Source organism: Geotrypetes seraphini, chromosome 5 (genome assembly GCF_902459505.1).
Source record: "Geotrypetes seraphini chromosome 5, aGeoSer1.1, whole genome shotgun sequence".
Taxonomy (NCBI): Eukaryota; Metazoa; Chordata; class Amphibia; order Gymnophiona; family Dermophiidae; genus Geotrypetes; species Geotrypetes seraphini.
The window spans coordinates 220,703,480-220,727,876 of record NC_047088.1 but is presented as its reverse complement, the minus strand read 5'-3'; the positions used below and the strand labels follow the sequence as shown (position 1 = coordinate 220,727,876).

The following is a 24,397-nucleotide window of genomic DNA, read 5'->3' as shown; positions in this document are numbered from 1 at the left end:
AACAACAGTTTCAAAACAAAGCATCAACTTCTTGTCATAAATGAAAGGCAAGTTGCTACAAACACAGTCTATAATGCAAACTCGGGATTACTTTTCTTCTTGATTCCATTTTCAATTCACCAACGACTACAATTCCCATGAGTCTTAGGTCAATCAAATATAGTGGCTTTCTGACAAAAATTATGCACTGGTGCTGTTTAGACAGTTCATTTATAGGCTTTGCTAATTATGCTTGAATCATGCATACCGAGAGAACTAATAATAATAATAGCTTATATACCGCAATACCGTGAAGTTCTATGCAGTTTACAGAAGATTAAGCAAAGGTAACAAATTGAATTGACTTTAAGAGGGGAGGAAGAAAGAGAATTACCGTATTTTCACATAGATAACGTGCACCCGTGTAAAACGCGCACACGGGTATAGCGTGCGAAAAACACAAATTTATGTACAGAATTTTTTATATACCGCGCACACCCATATACCGCGCATGCTGCCCGACTCTCCCGTCGCCGCCCGACTCTCCTTTCGCCTGCCCCGACTCTCCTCTCCCCCTTGAAGTCCTGTCCCCACCCTGAAAGCCTGATGCCCCCCCCGACGTCCGATTCACCCCCCCCACAGGACCGCTCACACCCCCACCCCGAAGGACCGCTCGCACACACTCCCACCTGCAAGTTTCAAGTTTCAAGTTTATTAAATTATTTGATTAAACGCTTTTCAGGATACAAAGCGTTTTACAGAGAAATAAAATTGGATTTCTTAAATCACAAATACATCATAAATAAAAATAATTACTTAAAAATTAAAAACGCACTGGGGTAACAAACACATGGAACAGTAGGAAAGTGGGGAAAAGAAAAAATACAATAAAAATAAAAAAAAAATGTGTTAATCAGATTAGGTTAGAACATAAGGATAATGTAAGAAAAGGATTTGCAAACTGGAAAAACTAAAAAAAAAGGGGATATATAATCAGAGTTTAATGCAAAACAATGAGTATAGGAATTAACCGAAAAATAAACTTTTAGTTAAAGGCTTCTTTAAAAAGAAAACACTTTAAACTAGTTTTGAATTTATTCAAATCTTGTTCAAGTCTTAAATAAAGAGGGAGTGAGTTCCAAATAGTAGGGGCTGTAACCGAAAAAATCAGGTCACGGCGAGTACCAATGATTTTTAAAGAGGGAACGTATAGGGACGCTTGTGAGGAAGATCTAAGAACTCTTGACGGGCTGTAAGGAATCAAAAGCCTATCTATAAATGCAGGAGTATTATTTCTTATTGTCTTGAAGACTAATAGTGCTATTTTATATGTAATCCTATATGAAATTGGTAGCCAGTGAGCTTTTTGAAGCAGAGGTGTAACATGATCGAATTTTTTTGAACCTGAGATTACCTTTATTGCAGTGTTTTGTATGATTTGGAGGCACCCCCACCCTGAAGGACCGCTCGCACCCCCACAGCCTCCCGACCCCCCCATCATGTAGAAGCTCCTATCGGTGTCCTGCTACTTCCTCTTGGCGGTCCCGACTCCCCGACATGATCGGGGCAAGAGGGAGCTCAAGCCCTCTTGCCCCCCTGACTCCCTGACATGATCAGGGCAAAAGGGAGCCCAAGCCCTCTTGCCCCGCCGACTCCCCGACAATATCGGGCCAGGAGGGAGCCCAAGTCCTCCTGGCCCTGGAGACCCCCCCCCCCCCGCTAGTTGTTCGGGCCAGGAGGGAGCCCAAGTCCTCCTGGCCCTGGCGACCCCCCCCCCCCCCCCGCTAGTTGTTCGGGCCAGGAGGGAGCCCAAGTCCTCCTGGCCCTGGCGACCCCGTACCCCCACCCCGCACTACATTACGGGCAGGAGGGATCCCAGGCCCTCCTGCCCTCGACGCAAACCCCCCCCCCCCCAACGACCGCCCCCCCCCCAAGAACCTACGACCGCCCCCCCCAGCCGACCCGTGACCCCCCCTGGCCGACCCCCACGACACCCCCACCCACCTTCCCCGTACCTTTGTGTAGTTGTCCGGACAGACGGGAGCCAAACCTGCCTGTCCGGCAGGCACCCAACGACGGAATGAGGCCGGATTGGCCCATCCGTCCCAAAGCTCCGCCTACTGGTGGGGCCTAAGGCGCCTGGGCCAATCAGAATAGGTCCGGGAGCCTTAGGTCCCTCCTGGGGGCGGGGCCTTGGGCACATGGTCGGGTTGAGCCCATGTGCCTCAGGCCCCGCCCCCAGGTGGGACTTAAAGGCTCCTGGGTCTATTCTGATTGGCCCAGGCGCCTTAGGCCCCACCAGTAGGCGGAGCTTTGGGACGGATGGGCCAATCTGGCCTCATTCCGTTGTTGGCTGCCTGCCGGACAGGCGAGTTTGGCTCCCGTCTGTCCGGCCAACTACACAAAGGAAAAAAGGGAAAAAACTACACAAGGGAAAAAAATAACCTGGAAAAACTGGACAGGAGAAAAAAATTCATTGAAAAAAGGCACAATGGATGACATAAATATGTACTTATGTGAAAATTATTGTTGAGAGCAAAAGAACCAATCAAATGGCACACTGCCACTCAATAAACTCATTTAGCCCCAGTGGGTGCAATGATTGGAGCTCAAAAATCCAGTATTGTTCCCTCCGCTGTAAAAAAGTCAATTTGTCACCATCAAAGTCCTCGGAAACCTGCTCAATAATCGTAAATCTGTAAAGATATGGTAATAGTCACTCGAATAAATTTTGGTAGGTTGCTCCTGTTGGGCTGTCTCTTCCCCTCACCCTCGTTTCTTGGGTCAGGGGAGACTTGTTCTCTTGATATATTTTCAGTACTCGTCTTATTGGGTTTTTTTGTTGCTGAATCATGCAGACAGCGTCTTGTCTTTGCACTAAAGCTCTCCTAATCTTGATAAAGAACTGGCTACTGAGCCCTTTACGGAGATTGCCTGAACTCAGAGAGAGGGCAAACCTGCCTGGCTTCAATTCAGATTAGGGCTTTATCTTTAGGCTTTAGTACCGCTGCAGCAATGCTTGTTAATTAGAAGGACAGAGTTAAGGATTCCCTTCCCTCCAGTAGATCTTATGGGAACTGAAACGGCTCTGAATAGTGTCAGCTTTACTCTTCAGTGTTTCTCACTGTAACACACATTCATACAACACCAAACTCATTCTTATGCTCTAGTCCCCTGGCTCCCACTGCATTTCATTATCCTCCAACAAGCTTATTATATCACATTCTCCTTCACTCATGTGCACGTCACACTCTGGCTGAATATCACTTTCCCCAAATAAAGAAACTAGGACTATATCTTGCCCACCTGCTGCTTGGGTTAAATCCTGACCAGACCTTTCTATAGAGCTGAGTTTGGAAAGTTTCCTTGCCAGAAGTCCTGGGCTAGCTAGCTTTGGTTTCTCCAGTAGCTTGACCTCCTGACTTCTGCCCTGTGGCTTGTGTGCTGTATCAGGAATGAAGCTTTGGTTGGAAATGCTTTAGCTTCTGTCATCCTACCTGTTTATTTACACCTGCAGGGATAGCTGGAGTTCTCACTGGCTGTTCCTTAACTAGCCTGCCTGCTTTGAGTAAAGCTTTCCCCGGTGTGTTCTTAGGTATGATTATTTCCACCCCACCCCTTCCCTGGGTTTTCCCTTTACCAGGAGAAGTGGGCTTTGGAATAAACTGCTGACTAGCATGCTTCTCAGCTGAAGACAAATAATCTTTTATTACAGAGATGTCTGGCTTTTGAAACTCCAGGTTTAACTTGAGTGACATTATATAACGAGAGAGAGAACATTTATGGGTGTTTTCTTGGTCTAATCCTGACCTGCCTTTCATTTGTGACCAAAGCTGTTCACACCTAACACTGAATTGGTGGTGGTTGCTGCCCTTTGGGTAACTTTTTGAGGCCCTTGGGATGAGATGTCAAATTTTGTAGATATGTTGACAGGTAATGCAGTTTGATATGCGATCAGTGAAAGGCATGACTGACTGTCAGCTCTGAGTGTAATATTGGTTTCCTTTAGCCCTTTATTTGGCATTGTTGCTCAGAAGCAACATGTGTTTTCTATGGCTCTTATGGGAGATCTGCATGTCCAAATGTTTGTTGACTTGGCACTGTTGTTCTCATTCAACATCAAGTTACGTAAAGCAGCCGTTTTATTATCTGCCAATTAAAGGGTTAACTGTCCACATTTGCAAGCCCTGCTCAACAAATGTCCCAGCACTTCAGGCATCAGGTGCTCAGTTATCCCAAAGGTGATTTTAAAAAATAGGTAATAGTGTAAATTGTTTCTGAATTTCAAAACCAATCGTATCCAATATTCTCTAATGGGTAAAGGATATTATGATTATTATATGATATGATATTCAGGTTTACTTATACATGATGTTTGTGATACAAAGCAGCACACTTATTAATTCTCCCGATTATCTCAAAGAGTGACTTTACAAATTAAAAAGAAAATAATAAGCAAGACAAAGTGGCTGAAATCGAAGGGAGTTTTCTAATCATGAGTCAGTTATTATTCCAGTTGTTCTTTCTTTCTCAAGACGTTTCAAAGCCACAAAATTTGTTAGGTGCATTGGATCAAAGAAAATTGGGGACTATAGATTGCTTAAGTGTGAGAGAATATGTTATATGTTTTCTTATTATTATATATGTTTAGGATACAATCTTGCTGTACAAGATATAATGCTTGATAATTTTTTTTGTAAAATGATAAATAAATAATAATAATTAAAAAAAATTATCCCGAGCATTTTCTCCAAAAATTTGTGAGACACCGTCTTCAGATTTCTTTCATTTTCTGACCTCCACACTTCACGTCTGCCTTATGGGGGCAGGCGGTGGACTCCAAACTCCAAGAGCGCTATTTGGCATCTATTTGATATCTCCCCTAATCTTAAGGGCATGTCAGCATTTGTGGCTCGCGTTATGCTGCTGGGCAAAAAGACTATTCTGACTGGCTGGCTATCCAGTGCACCTCCAACTTACAGCCAGTGGCACTCGGCAATGATTGAACAAGCCTCTCTGGAACGCAGACAATTTGTGGATCTTGAATCTGGTGCCGGAGACCGCTTCCGTCTGATTTGGGAGCCTTTTTGGAGAGAAGTCGTCTCTTGAATACCTGATTCATTTTCTGTTTACTTGTATTTTGTGCCTCGGTTGGGTTGGTTGGAGAGGGTTATGGGAGAAGGGTGGGGGGGGGGGGTGGAGGTGGGGTAGGGGGTTTGTTTCTGGTGCTCTTATACTAAGAAAAAAGTTGAATTTGGCTGTTGCTGTTCTATTGCGCACTTTGTTCTAATAAACACATTTAAAAATATATTTTTTCTGACCTCCACTTCACCATTGAACAATGAAGAATGGTAATAAGTTATTCTTATTTACTTGTCCAAATACAAACACGTTTGCACATGTGTGGAGAAATTGGAAAGAATTCCTTGAAACGCGCTCCGCATGCTTTCCCTTCTTGTTTATTGGTTTGATTGTATGGAGTTTTAAGAGATGCTCTCGTGCATTCATGCATGACGTTGAGCTCATGCCAAGGACCAGCTGTGTTTTAAAAGCTTAACATTTTTATCCACAACTACTTTTTATAGAACTTCAGGAGGCTGTTCTAGATTAATCTTAAAACTGTCTTGGGTGATATGTAAAATGAATCTATTTTGTGATAAGATATTGGTGGTTTTTGTTATCAGCCTGCCACTTTCTTGTGTGCAGAGACAAGGCCAAATCCATTTTTCAACCGTTTTCTCGATATAACTTTGATGAAACGCATTTCCTCCAGCTTGCTACAGCCAACAAAAGCAACACGAGACACTGCCAGTTTGACATCATCTCAAGATCTGTTGCACAAAAGGATGTGGTCTATTAATTTTGCACCAAAATAGCCATGGAAAATCTTTTCCTGGCTGCAGTTCTGCTGCTTGGAAAATATAATTTTTGAGACTGTGACTGTGCTAAAAATGGCTCTTGCCCTAAGTCCTGACCGTAGTTGCACACCTTTTGACTTTCTTTTTTTTTTTTTTTTCCACTTAGGGCCTCTTTTACAAAGGTGCACTAAGCGTTTTATCACAGATTTAGCGCACGCAGAATCAACGTGTGCGCTAACTGTTACCGCGCGCTAAAAAGCATAGCGCACCTTTGTAAAAGAGAGGGTTAATTTTGATTTGCCTTGTATAAATAAGTAGTAGAGCATGCCAGCTTAGCTGTTGCTGTAAAATATGTAGCCCGACAGTGTGGATACAGGCGTCAAATGGTGGTAAAGTAAGCAGGGGTTCCTCAACATGGTCTCTGCCTGGCACCTCCTGCAATGGTTATCAAGTTATCTTTCCCATCACTGCTTCTTACTTTACCTTAGTGGTGCCAGGGCATCACTTAAACCCTGCCACATCCCTGACCTTATTATTTATTTAGATTTCTATCCTGTCCTCCCATGAGCTCAGAACGGGCTGCAAAAACACATTCACAGAAGATTACAGTAGATACATACAGTCAATTATATTAGATATTCATGGGATGTGGTTTGGTCCGGTGGTAATTGTATCGCTGAACTTGATGGTGTGCTGTCTCTGCTCTCCACCCGCGTCCTCTTCCTCTCGCGAAAGAACCCTTTGAAACACGATCTGTGTCGAGGAAGCAGAGTTTGGATTTGCTGCATACGCATGGACTATATGGATTCTTATTGATTTTAATTTTGATTTTTGTGTTTGTTTGTTTTTTGTCTTTTTAAAAAAATTTTTGGATTACTCATTTTGAATTTTACTATGGATTTTTTTTTTTTTGGGGGGGGGAATTTGACACACACGCATTTTTATGCCAGCTGGTTAAGGACATCATTGCATTTTATGCTTCAGCCCCCCCTGCCTCGAGAAATGCAAGAGCCTGTAAAGATTGCGATAAGTAACTTAATGTTTTAACATCTTGGGCTTTTACACTGATTAAGATACATCTTTATGATGGAGGTAGAGAGGGCATGTGCAATGATGTTATGAGTTGAACTTCTACCAGCCTTCCAGTGGCTTTCAGATCTGTTCACACCACTGAGCACATATATATTTATTTAATTGATTTTATTTTACTAAGGTCTCTTGAACTAGAACATTACATAGGACAGCCATGGTAGTGTAGGGCATGACGGGATGTAGAGAGGTTCATAGCGGTCGCAGTAGGTGTTTCCTGTGCTGTAAGAGCCCATGCCATGCTAATTAATTCTGGGCCAAGGCAAAGGCTGGGTTGCAGCAACGAGCCTGGGTTGGGGGGTTGGTACGGTTGGGGTTAGAGAGTTAAGAAAGAAGTGATGACATCCTGGACCCCCAGCTAATCCTAGTGCAATACCTAAAAGGAAGCACATTGTTTTCACTCATTTTAACAGCTAATTGTACAAGGATGGCGTTGCGACTTTTAACCTGGATAGAAGAAATGAATGTTGCCTGTGATCAGTGGTGTAGGCGGGGGGTGCAGACTGCCCCGAGCGCCATCACCTCTCCTCCTCTCTGCCCCCCTGTGTACCTGTTAAAATGTCTGCTGGCGTGAGCGGCATCTTCCACCTCCTGTTCACACCGGCCTTGGCTCCCTTTTGACATCACATCCTGGTCGCAGGATCAAGATGCGACGTTGGAAGGTTGCTGAGGCCAGTGCAAGCAGGAAATGGAAATTGCTGTTTGTGCTGGCGAACATTTCAAGTGGTGTGCAGGGGGGGGGGGTGCTCAAGTGACATGGAAACGAAGGGGGCACACGCTGCGGCAATGCCAGGGGCCACCACCCCGGCATTGCCGCAGTTTCTTTCCCTCACTACGCCTCTTCCTACAGTAGATAAAAAGCATAGCTTTGGGTTATATCGGGCATAAATTCAGGAGCAGAAGAAAAATTCTATACCAAAGATGTGTGTATCGGGAAGGGGAATCCTATTTCTGGTGTGGAATAAGAAGGAATATGTAACATAATGTTCTCCATTCTGAAAAATCAAATTTTATTTCTGTTCAGGGAACCCAGATGTGCCCATATCTCAAACTGTGGTTTTGTTTTTTTTTTAGCAGTCAAAGAGAAGGACAGCAAGTAGAATGCTAGGGATTATTAGGAATGGAAGGCAAAACTGAGGATATTATAATGCTTTGTATCACTCCATGGTACCACTGCACCTCAAATACCATGTGCAGTTCTGGTCACCGCATCTCAAAAAAAGATAGAATTAGAAAGGATACATAGAAGGGTGACGAAAATGATAAAGGGGATGAGGCGACTTCCCTATGAGGAAAGGCTAACGCGACTAGGGCTCTTTAGCCTGGACAAGAGATGGCTCAGGGGAGATATGATAGAGGTCTATAAAATACTGATTGGAGTGAAACGAGTAGACCTGAATCACAAAATACAAGGACTAGGTGGCACGTAATGAAGCTACCAAGTAATAAATTTAAAACAAACGGTAGAAAATATTTCTTCACTCATTGTGTAATTAAATTCTGGCATTCGTTGCCAGAGAATGTAATAAGGCAGTTAGCTTACCAGGGTTTTAAAAAAGGTTTGGATAATTTCCTAAAATAAGTCCATAAAACATTATTCAAATGGATTTGGGAAAATCTATTACTTATTTCTAGGATAAGCAGCATAAAATCTATTTTACTCTTTTGGGATCATGCCAGGTACTTGTGACCTGAAAATGGCCACTTTTGGAAACAAGATACTGGGCATGATGGCTCTTCGGTCTGTCCAAGTAAGGCAACGCTTTTGTTCTCTTCTCTTCTTTTTTTTAATGAAGAATCATTGCTTTGTGTTGCTATACAGTTGAGCTACATCATTGTCATGTGAGCAGCTCTGCAGGCTGGCTCATACCTTCTTCCCTTCTCTGCCCCAGTAAAGCCCTTGATGAAGGATATACAGATTTTAGAAATACCGTATTTTCACCCATATACCGCGCACCCGTGTAAAACACACACACGGGTATAGCGCGCGGGGAACACAAATTTATGTTTAAAAAATTTAATATAGCACGCACACGCTAAATTTAGTATACCGCACATGCTAAAACCTCCTCCCACCTCCTCCGAACCGGCATCCTCCCCCCCACTCGCGTCACCCCCCTCCCCCACGATCCTACATCCCCCCCAGCACCGCAAAGACAACTCTTACCCGATTGGGCACCGGCACCAATGCACAGGATGTGCCAGTGCCAGTGCCCGAAGATCCTCCCTCGTTGGGTTGGGCTGGGCTGGGCTGGGCGGTGAGGTGAGGTGCGAGAGAGATCCTCCTTCTTCCTGCGCCGGGCTGGACTAGGCTTTGAGCATTTGCGCATGCTCAAAGCCTTCTGGTCTTGCTCTCTCAGGCTTTGAGCATGCGCAAATGCTCAAAGCCTAGTCCAACCCGGCGCAGGAAGAAGGAGGATCTCTCTCGCACCGCACCGCACTGCACCGCCCAGCCCAGCCCAGCGAGGGAGGATCTTCGGGCACTGGCACTGGCACATCCTGTGTATTGGTGCTGGTGCCGGTGCCCAATCGGGTAAGAGTTGTCTTTGCGGTGCTGGGGGGGATGTAGGATCGTGGGGGGGGGGGGGTGACGTGTGCGGGGGGGGGAGGATGCCGGTTCGCAGGGGGAATGCCGGATTCGAATGAAAAAAAAACATGTGTACAACGCGCTCACACGTATAACACGCATGGTTATGCACGGTTTGTAAAATTGTGTATAACGCACGCGTTATATGCGTGAAAATACAGTAGTCTTCCTGTTGACTTTCAGTGTAATGTCCTGTTAAACTCTAGCAGCGGTGCCTGTCAAGTTTCTCGGGTTTTCTTTTAGGTCATCTTATTCTTGGGTCTCCTATCCCTTACCAATCTTATTTTGGAAGAATATAGGTATGCACCTGCTGTCTGCAAGGGAAATGCGTCATTCATTTCTGGACAACTGATTAAAAACCACAACACCATCCTTGTCCGGTTGCAGAATACAGCTGCTAATGTTATTTTAGGGATATAGATGGGAAAGAGCGTACTCCTTTCTTAAGCTCTCACATTGGCTTCCATTGGAAGCCCGGGTAGATTTTAAGGGCCTAATTTTATAAATGGTGCCTAATTTGGACACCTAGGGCTCCTCTTATCAAGGTGGGTAGGTGGTTAACGCGCGGAATACCGTGCGTTCAACTGCCTGCCGCGCTAGTCGCTAATGCCTCCATTGAGGAGGTATTAGTTTTTTGGCTTGCCGTGGGGGTTAGCGCGTGATGAAATGTTCGACGCGCTAACCCCCATAGTGCCCCTAGTGATGCCTAAGTCAACCATGCCTGTTTTCCGCCCCTAACTATGCCTATTTTTCAGGTAGGCGTCAGGTGTTGGAAGGCACCTCGACTTAGACGTCGCTAAGTGTTGCGTGGAATTCCGCACCTAACTTGAGGCCCCTTTTACAAAGGCGCGCTAGGGCCTTAACGCGTGGAATAGCGTGCGCTAAATTGCCATGTACGCTAGCCGCTACCGCCTCCTTTTGAGCAGGCGGTAGATTTTCGGCTAGTGCGCGCTAATCTGGTGCGTGCGTTAAAAACGCTAGCGCACCTTTGTAAAAGGAGCCCTTAATTTTGAATTTTAAAAAAAATTAATTGTTCGATTAACTTCAGCAGCACGGTCAATTTCCACACCATTTAAGCTAATTAATTTAATATAGGTTAGGCACGTATTTTAGTTAGGCATCGCTAGGCGGCCTCAATTATAGCACCTTGCAGCATCTTAACTAGGACATCCATTTATAGAATCTGGCCCTAAATTCCTCTGTTTAACTTTCAAAGTGGTGTTTGGAGTGTGCTGTTCTCGCTCAACTAAGAAAATCAAGAGGAAAGAAAATCCCACATTCTCCCCAGACATATCCATTGGAACCCAACTCTCATTAATCTACCAAATTAAATGCTATCTTAAAATACGTTTTTAAGTTTAATTTTGCCAACCAATTCCCAATATCATCAATATCTTATGATTATTTATTATGGATTCTCAGATGGCCGCCACGGGTTTCAAATTTCATCACTCAATTATGCTGCCTGCATCTTCATAGGTCCATTTTTTTTTTTTTTTTTTTGCTTCCATCTGCTGTGTCATAGGTCATTGATTTTATAAATTTCATAATATATTCTTTACTTATCTATCGCCAGTTTTGGTTTTTTTTTTGTAATAATCATCATCACTTATCTTATATTTGAAGCCTAAAGCGCTGTACAGTCATTCTCCCTTCAAAGCACTACCTGTGCTCGAGAGACGACCTGAATAGTGCTTTGAAGCGAGAATGATTGTACGTGCTTTATGCTTCAAATATAAGATAAGTGATGATGATTATTGAAAAAATAAAAAAAACAAAGCTGGTGATAGAGAAGTAAATTTTGATGAAGATGCAGGCAACATTCTACTACTACTACTACTACTACTACTACTACTATGCTCGTAAGAGCTTACAATCTAAACAGACAAACAGGATGTCATGGATACAGTTAAGGGAAATGGTTAATCAGCTGTCTGGGTTGGTGGGCAGAAGAGTAGGGTTAAAGGATTGAAGGCTATATCAAAAAGGTGGGTTTTCAGTCTGCTTTTAAACAGTGCTCTCTTCCTTCCTATTGTTTTTTCCCATAATTGTCTTATCTACTATCAACAACTTGTATTTCTTTTCCCATTCTTTCCTCTTGTTTTAAATATGTTTGAAAGGTTAGTCTTTAAATTGTTCTGCAAGGTTTAGTTTTTCGTCTGTTTTGGTAGCCCCCTAAAATTTTGAATAAGCAATAAATCAAATCTATAATGAAACTTTAAACTTGCTTGGTGGACAAATTCAGGTAATTTATTCCAGGCATAGGGGCAGCTAGATAAAAGGAACGAAGTCTGGAATTGGCAGTGGAGAAGAACGGTACGGCTAAGCATAATTGTCATTATTGCAGGCAGCCATCTGAGGATCCATTATAAATAATTCGGTCATTTTGGAAGCCATTGGTTTCTGAAATAACTCAAAGTTTAATTGTAACTTTTTTTTTTTTTTAAAGATTCTTCTTTTGTAAAGCGTAAGTAACCTATTCCAAAGTGCTTGGGCCAACCAGAATAAAAGCACTATCCGTGGTTGGTGCCAAATGTGCTTTAGAAGCACTGGGGTATGATCATGCTGATATCACTGGGAATACATGGGACTGCCACAGTTGAGACAAGTTCACACAGCCCTTACCTAATAGACGAATGCCTGTATTTTGAAGCTAAAAGGGGATAGATTCCGTACGAACATAAGGAAGTTCTTCTTCACCCAGAGAGTGGTGGAGAACTGGAATGCTCTCCCGGAATCTGTTATAAGGGAAAACACGCTCCAGGGATTCAAGAAAAGGCTGGACAAGTTCCTGCTGAACCGGAACGAACGCAGGTAGGGCTGGTCTTGGTTATTAGGGCACAGGTCTTCGACCTGGGGGCCCCCTCGTGAGCGGACTGCTGGGCGCGATGGACCACTAGTCTGACCCAGCAGCGGCAATTCTTATGTTCTTATGAAGCAGCTGGAGTCCCTTTAACTTAGCTACCGAGAACCCTGCATAAACTGGCTATGGGTTACCCCATAAAAGCCCTCGTTTATCACGCTGTGGTAGCGAGCGTCGCGCAGCAAATGCACTGAAACCTATTCAATTTCTATGGGCTTCAGTGCCTTTCCTGTGGCAGCATTTGCTACCGTGGCTTTAGAAATGACTGTGCATCTAAGTTTAAATTGAGCCTTAAAGCTTTTCTATTCCAAGATGCGTTCAGTACCTGAAGCACCTCTCCAGCCTTAAAGTGTTTTCTCATTAGACTTGTTGCCTCTCTCCTGTTCTCTCTTCCTTTTCACATTATTCCCAGCCTCCTGTTTTGTCCCCTTCCCGTCTCTTTTATTTAATATGATGTATCCCTTTGCCATTTTCCCTTCTGTGTCCAGTATCATCGTTTAGTATTTTAGGCAGTGTATGTCCCTCCTTTTTTAATTATACCCCCAGAATACCTTCCAAATAGCCAATTTTCAGTTTGGCACTAACTGGTTATTTTCAGCAGCAGTAACTGGTCAAGTGCTACTGAAATTAGCAGCCCTGAACAGGCGATTTTAAGAAGCCAGGAGCCATTTATGGCTGGTTAAAGCACTTTTGAATATCGACCCCTAGGTTTTTAAGGAAAGGAAAGTAGTTCTACAGCCTGGATCTCTATGGTCTTGCTTTACATAGCAATATGACTGCAGATAAAGGCCAAATGGCCCATCCAGTCTGCCCATCCGCAGTAACCATAATCTATTTCGCTCTCTGAGGGATCCCACTATCCCAGGCCCTCTTAAATTCAGACACAGTCTCTGTTCCCACCACCTCTTCAAGGAGACTGTTCCACGCACCTACCACCCTTTCTGTAAAAAAGTATTTCCTCAGATTAGGGGCTGGGGAATCTATCCCAAACTATTTTTAAGCAAATCGAGGGGTATTGAGCAGGAAAAGAGGATGTAGTGTGCAGGAGATTCCATGGCATATCATGTGCTTTTTGAAGCTATTACTAGATATAAATTAAGAAATGGGGTTGAGGGCTGGGGGTATGAAATGGGGTTAAAAATGTCATAAATAAATATTTAGTGTCACCTTGTGTTTTCACAGCAGTTAATGAACACAAGAATGATTGGTAATTTCCTGTTTACAGACATTTTATTTTAGGGCCTTGTTGATGAATCCTTGAGGACGCATTATCTGTCACAGCCATGGATTATTCAGAATATTTCACTCACCACTGTAAAATATGTCTTCTGACTAAAAACTTTTTTGGCAGTGTTGTGTATGTATTCCCTTTCTGGTTGCTTTTGTGAGTTGAAATGAAGTCATTGACAAGACACAAACCCTATTTTGGGTCCTTTTTCACTAAAACATCTTGAATAGCTGGACCATCTATTCTAAATATTTCAAATTATTCCTGTATTCAACAGATTAGGGTTACGGTAAATGGTTAATGATAAATAGTTGAAGGGGGGGGGGGGTTATTTTTATTTACATTTGCTATACCGCAAATTCTGTACTGGACAAGTCTAAGCAGTTTATAGTCTAAGAAAGAGATTGGCCAGAGTGGGAAAAGAATGCCATTTTGTAGATTAGAAAGTTGCACAGGAAAGTAGCAAATCGCTCATTTAGCATGTAAAAATTGAGTAGAAGACGAGAGATTTGGAGGACAGTCTAAAAAGGGATTCTACCTGTTGGGAGTAGAATGTCAGAATATAATTTGTTCATTATATAAAGTGGGGTGATAGTCAAGAGTTAGGAATGCAATTTTGTAGAAGATGAATCTGCATGAGTGGTCTGGCTATGGCGAGGGTGTTCATAAAATTTATGCTAAGTGGGTGGGAAGGCTTTGCAATAGAGAATGACATGGTGGCAGTTACCCGTGGCTAGCCGTGGGTAACCCGCTGAAACGGTGAGGGGGAAAAAGTGCTCACTGCAGGCGCGGGGACAAGGCCATCCACCGCCCCATGGAGCGGTGAATGGCCTTGTCCCCGCAGTTAAGGGAGGGAAGGCGCGCGGTCACCTCCCTCCTTCCCTACCTACGGCCAAATCTATCTCCTTCCCTCCCCCTTACCTTCACGGCGCTTTAGTAAAGAAACTTCCGGTTGTGTCAGAGGAAAAGCTTCCGCCCACACACACGCGTCTGCAGGCACAGGCAGGCAGTCTCCGCCAGCTTCAGTAAGTTTCTTTACTAACGTGCCACGAAGGTAAAGGGGAGGGGAGATTCTTGGGCCGCTGAAGGGCGGTGAGGTGGCGAGAGGGAAGTGTGGATGCTGTGGGGACGGGGACTGGGCGGTGAAGGGGATGGTGGTTCAGTGATGAGGACAGATTTTTTTTTTCCCCGTGTCATTCTCTACTTTGTAAACAGCCATGTCTTGAGGGCAACTTTAACTTAAGAGAGGTAACCACTGATGGGACCACTTTAACATATTTTATAAATGATCTTGAAACAGGAATCGTAAATAAGGTGATCAAATTTGCTGATATCACAAAGATGTTCAAAGTTATCACTGTAAATCACTAGAGGATGGTGAAAACTTGCAAGAGAATGTTACAAGACTGGGATATATGACATACAAATAGCATATGAACAAGTGCAAAGTGATGAAAGTAGGGCTGACCAGGGATTTTTTTTGGGGGGAGGGGTATGTGTGTGTGTGTGTGCTTAACCCTTTCAGGACCAAGGGACATATTTGTCCCATAACTTTAAAATCCTATAAATTTTGATTGGGATAGTCTACAGTTCTAAATTTGATATGTACGGATTCCATATGATACTGCCTTTATGTAAACAAACTGGTTCCGACATTCATTCATTAGCGTCGTTGCCAGATTGACGAGAAGATTCACTTGCCACACTGTCCATAAGCCAGTGTGGTAGTTTGATATTTTTTTTAAAAAATAATGATATTTCAAAAAAAAAAATCAAATTTTTGGCATCTGCAAGCCCTTTTTACCATAAAAATGTCATCAAAACCACAAAAATTGGCCTACGATCCTTATGGTCCTGAAAGGGTTAATACAAGCACCTTTTCCATTGCTTGATAAAAATGACCCATGGTCCTCAAGTAATAAGAGCACAGGTTCTGCACATTTATTGCTGCCCTTTCACAGATTCTACGGCTGGTTGCAGGGAGCCTGGCTACTGTTGGGTGGGTCCCTTAGTGATCACCCTGCTGCTGAAGAACGGCCTGGTATTTGAGTACCTGCATCTTTTATTTATTTTTTTTTTTTCTAGAAAAAATGCTCTGGGTTAAAGGAACCCAAGCTATAGCTGTGTGATGCAAGACCATAACAACATAAGAATTACCGCTGCTGAGTCAGACCAGTGGTCCATCATGCCCAGCAGTCCGCTCAGGCGGCAGCCCTCTGGTCTAAGACTAGCGCCCTAACCAAGACTAGCCCCATCAGCATATGTCCTTGTTCAGCAGGAACTTGTCTAACTTTATATGACAGACTCCAGAAGATTGTTCGTTTTCTACCACTCTCTGGGTGAAGAAGAACTTCCTTACGTTTGTATGGAATCTGTCCCCTTTCAACTTTAGAGAGTGTCCTCTCGTTCTCCCTACCTTGGAGAGGATGCCTAAATAAATATGCCAGTTATTAGTGCCTTTAAATATTGGCGATTGGTAAATTTACTTTTTTTGAAATTTAGCCCCAAAACAAAAAGCAAGCCCTAGAGCTAAAATTAGCAATTTTCGAAGAATCCGCCTTGCTGTTTATACTCCATATTCTTGTGTAGCTAATTTCCAAAGAGAAACCACTTTGGTAGTTTCCCTTTGAAAACTGCATCCATCTGTGTACCTGCTTTTTGTCTGGGCAAATTTTGGCTCGGAATTGACATGTATAAGCTTGTCCCCATATAGTTTATGAGTAAACCAACTATTTTAGTAGTCACCCTCTTGACTGACTCCATGACGTGTATGCTTTTGTCTCGCATTCAAATGGGGAAATAATGAAGAAAATGGCAATCAAACTGCATAAATTTTGGGGAGCCGAAATCCAAACACAAAAGTGAGGAAGAAAAGCCACTAACCAGAAATATGTCATCAAATGGAAAGCACAGTTACTTACCGTAACAGGTGTTATCCAGGGACAGCAGGCAGATATTCTTAACACATGGGTGACGTCACCGACGGAGCCCTCGGTACGGACCTTTTTAACTAGAAGTTTCTAGTTGGCCGCACCGCGCGTGCGCGAGTGCCTTCCCGCCCGACGGAGGAGTGCGTGGTCCCCAGTTAGGATAAGCCAGCTAAGAAGCCAACCCGGGGAGGTGGGTGGGACTTAAGAATATCTGCCTGCTGTCCCTGGATAACACCTGTTACGGTAAGTAACTGTGCTTTATCCCAGGACAAGCAGGCAGCATATTCTTAACACATGGGTGACCTCCAAGCTAACAAAGAGGGAGGGGGGATGGTTGGCCATTAGGAAAATAAATTTTGTAACACAGATTGGCCGAAGTGTCCATCCCGTCTGGAGAATGCATCCAGACAGTAGTGAGTAGTGAACGTGTGAACTGAGGACCAAGTGGCCGCCTTGCAGATTTCCTCGATGGGCGTGGAGCGGAGGAAAGCCACGGAAGCAGCCATAGCTCGGACTCTGTGGGCCGTGACAGTTCCTTCCAGGGAGAGACCGGCCCGAGCGTAGCAGAAAGCAATACAGGCAGCAAGCCAATTTGAAAGTGTCCGTTTGGAGACAGGACGACCCAAACGGTTGGGGTCGAAAGACAAAAAGAGCTGAGGGGCTGTTCGGTGAGCTCTGGTACGATCAAGATAGTAAGCAAGGGCACGCTTACAATCCAGCGTGTGCAACGCCTGTTCCCCAGGATGCGAGTGAGGCTTAGGGAAGAAGACGGGCAGCACAATGGACTGGTTGAGGTGAAAAGCTGAGACCACCTTGGGAAGGAATTTAGGGTGGGTACGCAAAACAACCTTGTCATGGTGAAAAACAGTGAAAGGTGGGTCGGCAACCAGTGCATGTAGTTCGCTAACCCTCCTGGCAGAGGTGATGGCAATTAGGAAAAGCACCTTCCAGGTTAGAAGCCTGAGAGAAGTTGTGGCAAGAGGCTCAAACGGAGGTTTCATAAGAGCTGAGAGAACCACATTCAGGTCCCAGACGACAGGAGGAGGCTTGAGAGGCGGTTTGATGTTGAAGAGGCCTCTCATGAATCTGGAAACCAGAGGATGAGCCGTGAGAGGTTTTCCGAAAATAGGCTCATGGAACGCAGTGATGGCGCTGAGGTGGACTCTGATGGAGGTAGTTTTGAGGCCAGCGTTGGACAGAGAGAGCAAATATTCCAAGACAGTTTCCACCGCTAAGGAGGTGGGTTCCTGATGATGCCGGAGACACCAGGAGGAAAATCTGGTCCACTTCTGATGGTAACATTGGAGAGTGGCCGGTTTCCTGGATGCGTCCAAAATGAGGCGGACCGGTTGAGATAGGTTCTCCGGAGAGGTCAGCCCGAGAGAAACCAAGCTGTCAGGTGGAGCGAAGACAGATTGGGATGTAGCAGAGACTGATGCTGTTGCGTAAGTAGAGTAGGAAACACAGGAAGAGGAATGGGCTCCCTGGAGCTGAGTTGGAGCAGGAGGGAGAACCAGTGTTGGCGAGGCCACCGAGGTGCGATGAGAATCATGGTGGCGTTGTCCTTGCGGAGTTTGGACAAAGTCCGCAACATCAGAGGAAGTGGAGGGAAGGCATACAGGAACCGATCCCTCCAATCGAGCAGGAATGCATCCGGGGCCAGACGGTGAGGAGAGAAGAGTCTGGAGCAGAATAGGGGCAGCTGATGATTGTGAGGAGCTGCAAAGAGGTCCACCTGCGGAGTGCCCCATCGAGCAAAGACGGAGAGCAGAGTCGGGGGGTCCAACGTCCACTCGTGGGGTTGAAGGATGCGACTGAGATTGTCGGCCAGAGAGTTCTGTTCGCCCTGGATATAGACCGCCCTGAGAAAGAGATTGCGGTCCGTGGCCCAGGTCCAGATGCGCAGAGCCTCCAAACAGAGGGGGCGAGATCCGGTGCCGCCTTGCTTGTTTATGTAGTACATGGCGACTTGATTGTCCGTGCAGAGGAGGAGGACTTGAGGGCAGAGGAGATGTTGGAACGCCTTGAGGGCGTAGAACATGGCTCTGAGTTCCAGGAAATTGATGTGATGACGACGCTCCTGTGGGGTCCAAAGTCCCTGGGTGCGTAGATCTCCTAGGTGAGCTCCCCACGCATAGGGGGACGCATCCGTGGTGATGATCATAGAGTGAGGGGGTAGATGAAAAAGTAGACCCCTGGAAAGATTTGAGGAGTTCAACCACCATTGGAGAGATTGCTGAAGAGATGATGTCACAGAGATGGGATGAGAAAGAAGATCCGTAGTCTGTGACCACTGGTTGGCGAGAGTCCACTGAGGCGTGCGAAGGTGGAGACGTGCCAGAGGAAGGACATGCACCGTCGAGGCCATGTGACCCAGGAGGACCATCATCTGTCGGGCAGGAATGGAGGGATGCATGAGCACCTGACGACAGAGGTGGAGCAGGTTCCGCTGACGATCGGAGGGGAGAAAAGCCCTCATTAGTGTGGTGTCCAGAACTGCTCCAATGAATTGAAGTCGCTGGGTGGGAAGCAGATGCGACTTGGGGTAGTTGATCTCGAACCCCAGGAGGTGGAGGAGAGAGATGGTGTGATGAGTAGCCTGTAGCACAAGTTGAGACGTAGGTGCTTTCACCAACCAATCGTCCAAATAGGGGAACACCTGGAGGTTGTGAGACCTGAGGAAGGCCGCTACCACTATAAGGCACTTGGTGAAGACCCTGGGTGAGGAAGCGAGGCCGAACGGTAGCACCTTGTACTGATAGTGATGGTGCAGTACCTGGAACCGCAGGTAGCGGCGAGAATTTTGATTGATGGAGATGTGAGTGTAGGCCTCTTTGAGGTCCAGGGAACATAGCCAGTCGTGTTGAGAAAGAAGAGGGTAGAGCGTGGCAAGGGAGAGCATTCTGAACTTCTCCTTGACCAGACACTTGTTGAGGTCCCTGAGATCGAGAATGGGACGGAGGTCTCCCGTCTTTTTGGGTACCAGGAAGTAGCGGGAGTAGAATCCCTGCCCCCTTTGATCTGGAGGTACTTCTTCGATGGCATTGAGAAGGAGGAGGGATTGAACCTCCCTCAGGAGGAGGGGGGTTTGAGATGAGTTTGAAGCAGACTCTACGGGAAGGTTGTCCGGAGGTAGAGTCTGGAAGTTGAGAGAGTAGCCGTGGCGGATGATGTTGAGGACCCACTGGTCCGATGTAATGATTTCCCAACGGCTGGAGAAAATGGTGAGACGACCTCCGATGGGTTGTGGAAGAGGTAGCAAGGGTGGATGACTGGCTATGCCCTGGAGAGAAGAGTCAAAAGGGCTGAGTTTGTTTAGTAGGCTGAGGAGGCTTAGAGGGTTGAGAGGCCTGAGATCGAGCCTGAGCGTGATGTTGCTGTTGACGGGGCCGCCTAGATTGCTGGGGAGGCGGATTGAGTGGCCTGGCTGAGAACCTCCGTTGATAAGATGTTTGTGGCCGATAAGGTCGGGTAGGCGGTGCCTTCTTTTTCGGCTTGATCAGGGTGTCCCACCTGGTCTCATGGGCAGAGAGTTTCTGGGTGGTGGAATCCAGTGACTCTCCAAAAAGCTCATCCCCGAGACAGGGGGCGTTGGCCAGACGGTCCTGGTGGTTGATGTCCAGGTCGGAGACTCTGAGCCAGGCCAAGCGACGCATGGCTACAGCCATGGCAGAGGCCCGAGAGGTGAGCTCGAAGGAGTCGTATATCGAGCGGACCATATACTTGCGCATTTGGAGAAGGCCAGAGATGTGCTGTTGGAATAGCGGGACCTTGCGCTCAGGTAGGTACTTCTGAAGGGCAGACAGCTGTTGGACCAAGTGTTTGAGATAGAAGGAAAAATGGAAGGAATAGTTGTTTGCCCTGTTGGCAAGCATGGCATTTTGGTAAAGCCTCTTGCCAAACTTGTCCATGGTCTTACCTTCTCTGCCAGGAGGGGTAGAGGCATAGACACTGGAGCCCTGAGTCTTTTTTAAGGTGGATTCCACCAGAAGGGACTCATGGGGCAATTGAGATTTGTCGAATCCAGGAATAGGGATGACACGGTAAAGGTTGTCCAGTTTACGGGGAGCTCCCGGTACCGTGAGGGGATTTTCCAAGTTTTTTTTTTTTTTTTTTTTTGCAATTCAAATAAAAAGGAAACCCGAAGGTAGAAGGAGAAAAATTTAGAACAAAAGCGCGAGCGGGAAGGCAAAAAGTGATTTCAACGGCCGTTGAAAAAATACACGCGTCTTCTTCGCTCCGCGGAAACGAAGAAACTGGGGACCACGCACTCCTCCGTCGGGCGGGAAGGCACTCGCGCACGCGCGGTGCGGCCAACTAGAAACTTCTAGTTAAAAAGGTCCGTACCGAGGGCTCCGTCGGTGACGTCACCCATGTGTTAAGAATATGCTGCCTGCTTGTCCTGGGATAACCTTTATTAGGTCAGGACTCAGCACGGCCATTGTTTTGGCACCTGTGCCTTTTTCAAGAATTAGCCTCTTCTCTTTAATACACTTTTTTGTGTTTGGATTTTCGTTTTTGTCGTAGAGGTGTTTATCTGGTCCTACTTTTGTAAATTTTGGGGAAGCCAGTATTTTTTTTAAATTATTATTGTTCCCTGGATATACATAAGTTTCTAAATTATTTAAGTCTTTTGGACAGTAAATACTGTAGCTCTGGATGTCTATCCTTTGCAGTTGAGAAAATCTTTTGGACTATTTAAAATATTTTTTTCTTTGGCAGCCAAAACTGAACATGAAAGGGAGTATGTGGGTTCCATATGTGTTAGTCTAAATAAGAGTCAATCAGAAATGGTCAGGAATATGAACAACAGGGCAAATCATGCTACTAATGTTAATGAGTTGGTTTTTTTGTGTTTTTTAAATATAGAAATTCAGACGACGGGTCCAAGAATCCACACAAGTGTTGCGAGAACTGGAAATTTCTCTGAGAACGAATCACATTGGGTAAGTATTAATTTTGAAAAGAAAAAAAATGGAATTCATGGTTTCTATATGTATTTTAAAAATACTGTTTGATAACCCAGTTCTTTGGAACTGGGGGAGCTGTATCTTGGAAGAGTATAAGAGTCTGAAGTTTTCTAAGTTTTTGATGAGGTTATGTTTCGGGGAGGGTTGGATTGGGGAGGGGCAAATTTATTTTTTGTTGTCCTTTGCTACCTGGGAGGGCGATTTTGCTACCCTCTGTGGGTTGTAATAGTGTTTTCTGAAGTATTGATATATATATTTTTTAAGTCTTCCTGACAGTGTTTTGTTTGTGCTAAGCAGCTAAAGTTTATTTAGGTTTTGCACAGATTTGTGCTCTGTTAAATATGAGATTTGTTCAGTATTTTGTTATGGTCTTCTCTTTTGCTCTGTTTAACAGTAGATCGTTTACCTCTTTCTTGTGTGTGTAAGGGGTAGGGTTTCCGACATTTGTCATTGATTATAGATCCAGTTCTGTATTGGCATGAGGAATTTGTAAGGTTTTATACTCTGTTTATTCTTTTGAAACTCAATAAAAATTGTTGAACATAAAAATACTGCTTGATTAGGTTCATAGACAACCCCGCGAAAGACAAAGGCGTGCGCCGACAACTGAGCGCAAGACTGAGGTGCGCGCCGAAGAAAATTACAGTTTTTAGGGGCTCCGACGGGGGGTTTTGTTGGGGAGCCCCCCAGTTTACTTAATAGAGATCGTGCCGGCGTTGTGGGGGGTTTGGGGGGTTGTAACCCTCCACATTTTACTGTAAACTTAACTTTTTCCCTAAAAACAGGGAAAAAGTGAAGTTTTCAGTAAAATGTGGGGGGTTACAACCCCCCACAGCCCCCACAATGCCCCCACAACGCGGCACGATCTCTATTAAGTAAAGTGGGGGAGTTCCCCCCCACACACACCCCCATCAGAGCCGTAAAAACTGTAATTTTCTGTGGCGTGCGCCTCCGCGCTGCGCTCAGTTGTCTGCGTGCGCCTTTGTCCCGACGCGCTTTTGACCTGACACCCTTGATTATGTAGTTGGGCAAGTTGTAAATGCCTGAGTGGCCATGAATGGGACCGGGCATGGCCTTATAAGAAAACATGGCTGGGCTAAGATGTAGTGGACAGTATTTCCAGTATTAGACAGAGGACCTAGAAGAACAATAACTCTACTGAGCTCTCTATAGTGTCTGAATATCCATAACCCAAAGAGGCAACTTAAAACCCACTTACAAAGTGTGTAAGAAAAGAGTCCTCAGCTATATGTGCAATACAGACACAAAAGTGTCAACGTGTTATATGAGCAACCATGAGCCTAATCCAGGGGTGGGGATTGAGGGCCGCAGTCCAGTCGGGTTTTCAGGATTTCCCCAATGAATATGCATGAGATCTATTTGCATGCACTGCCTCCCATTGTATGCAAATGGATCTCATGCATATTCATTGGGGATCTCCTGAAAACCTGACTGGAATGCGGCCCTTGTTGCCCACCCCTGGCCTAACCCATTTTATATTCTGTGCTCCATGCTCTAACACACTGATGCCTATAATATCCCTGGACTCATAATTCAATAAGCCCTCCATGGAGGACAATATTCATAAACCAGGAGATAGAAGCTGTAGGGTTCACCAACACAAACTACTATAGCATATCTTTCTATAAGTTCTGGCTTTAAAATTATGTACAATACATGCAGTAATACAAACTGGTCCAGCTCAACGAGGTGATCGCTTTCATTCCTTCATCAGGAGCCCATAACGACCATATCCACAAATAATCAGCCAAAGATAAGAGACCCCCCACAAAACAAAATGTTACAATATGTCATTGAATTTGCAGGTATGTTTTGATTTAGCCTCACCTACTACTGAAATCCTAATTCATAAATTTTCTGTGACATGTAAGAGAGTTCAAGTTTCTTTTTCTCTGGGTTAGCTAGCAGTTTCTGCCTATGTGAATAACTCTTGATATGCCAGGCTGAAAGTACGTTGCACTCTTGAGTACCTTACTCCTCATTAATTGAATATATCCTCATGCCCCCTTGACTTGACAAGTGCAAAACTGTGTGCCAGCACTGAGCCACTGCTATGATACCCAGTCTAGGAGGCAGCCGCAGGCCTCTTTCAGCAGTATGTGTGCTCTGAAAAGATTCAGTGAGAGTATAATGGACACTGTTGAAAATCTCGTTAGCAATAGAATTAGAAATGCAAGTATCTTTACTTGCAGAAAAGCTCCTTCTAGGTCATTTTCAATAGTTCCCTGTGGAGCTGAATTTTTTTTCCTGTTTTCATGCATGTAATTTCCATTTCCTGTTGGAAACAGCACTTTGAGAGATTGTTTGACCAGAGATGAACCTTAAAGCTTCAGGAATGTGTTTGACTTGTGTTTATGGAGAAAGCATTCGATAATGAGTTCTTGAGCCTCATTTGATCCTATAATTTATTTATTTACAGCGTGGATTTGAACCCACAACTTCAGGGTTCTGAGATTGTAGTTTTAACCACTCTCCCCCATGCACAGAAAATGAGAGGATGACTCAAAGATTATGAGTAAAGGGGATGGGAATGATAATAGTATTTAAAGACATGGAGGGAGCAGACTGGAGGGCTGTGGAGGAATGAGGAGCAGCTCAGTTTTGGACATGTTTAGTTTCAGGTGGAGGCAGAACATCCCATAACGTTAAAGGGCGTTACAGGGCTGCTGACATCGAGGAGTGTGATTCAAACCTGTCACCTTGGTCTTCTAGCGACTATCCTGACTTGTCTGCAGACAAGTTTTATGGGATTCCTTCTGATCCATCTCCTCCACCGCCTTGTTGAAGGTCTGTGTTTAACAAAGTTTCAGACAAATGGGGTAGGTGCTTCCAATTATATAGAATATGAGTTGGAGAAAAACTCATGGATGCT

At 45.0% G+C, this 24,397-nt stretch overlaps 1 protein-coding gene across 5 annotated transcripts in view; it reads left to right on the top strand.

Moving 5' to 3' along the window:
* The window catches only part of FMNL2 (formin like 2), a 459,967-nt gene that overhangs the window by 224,747 nt on the left and 210,823 nt on the right, over window positions 1-24,397 (top strand). For all 5 annotated transcript variants that reach the window (XR_004539577.1, XM_033945820.1, XM_033945823.1 and 2 more), the window contains exon 4: window positions 21,404-21,480. Coding sequence is in view for 4 of the 5 variants with exons in the window: in XM_033945820.1 (XP_033801711.1) it covers window positions 21,404-21,480 (77 nt within the window). In the remaining variant the exon portion in view is untranslated. The remainder of the gene's footprint in view (window positions 1-21,403; window positions 21,481-24,397) is intronic.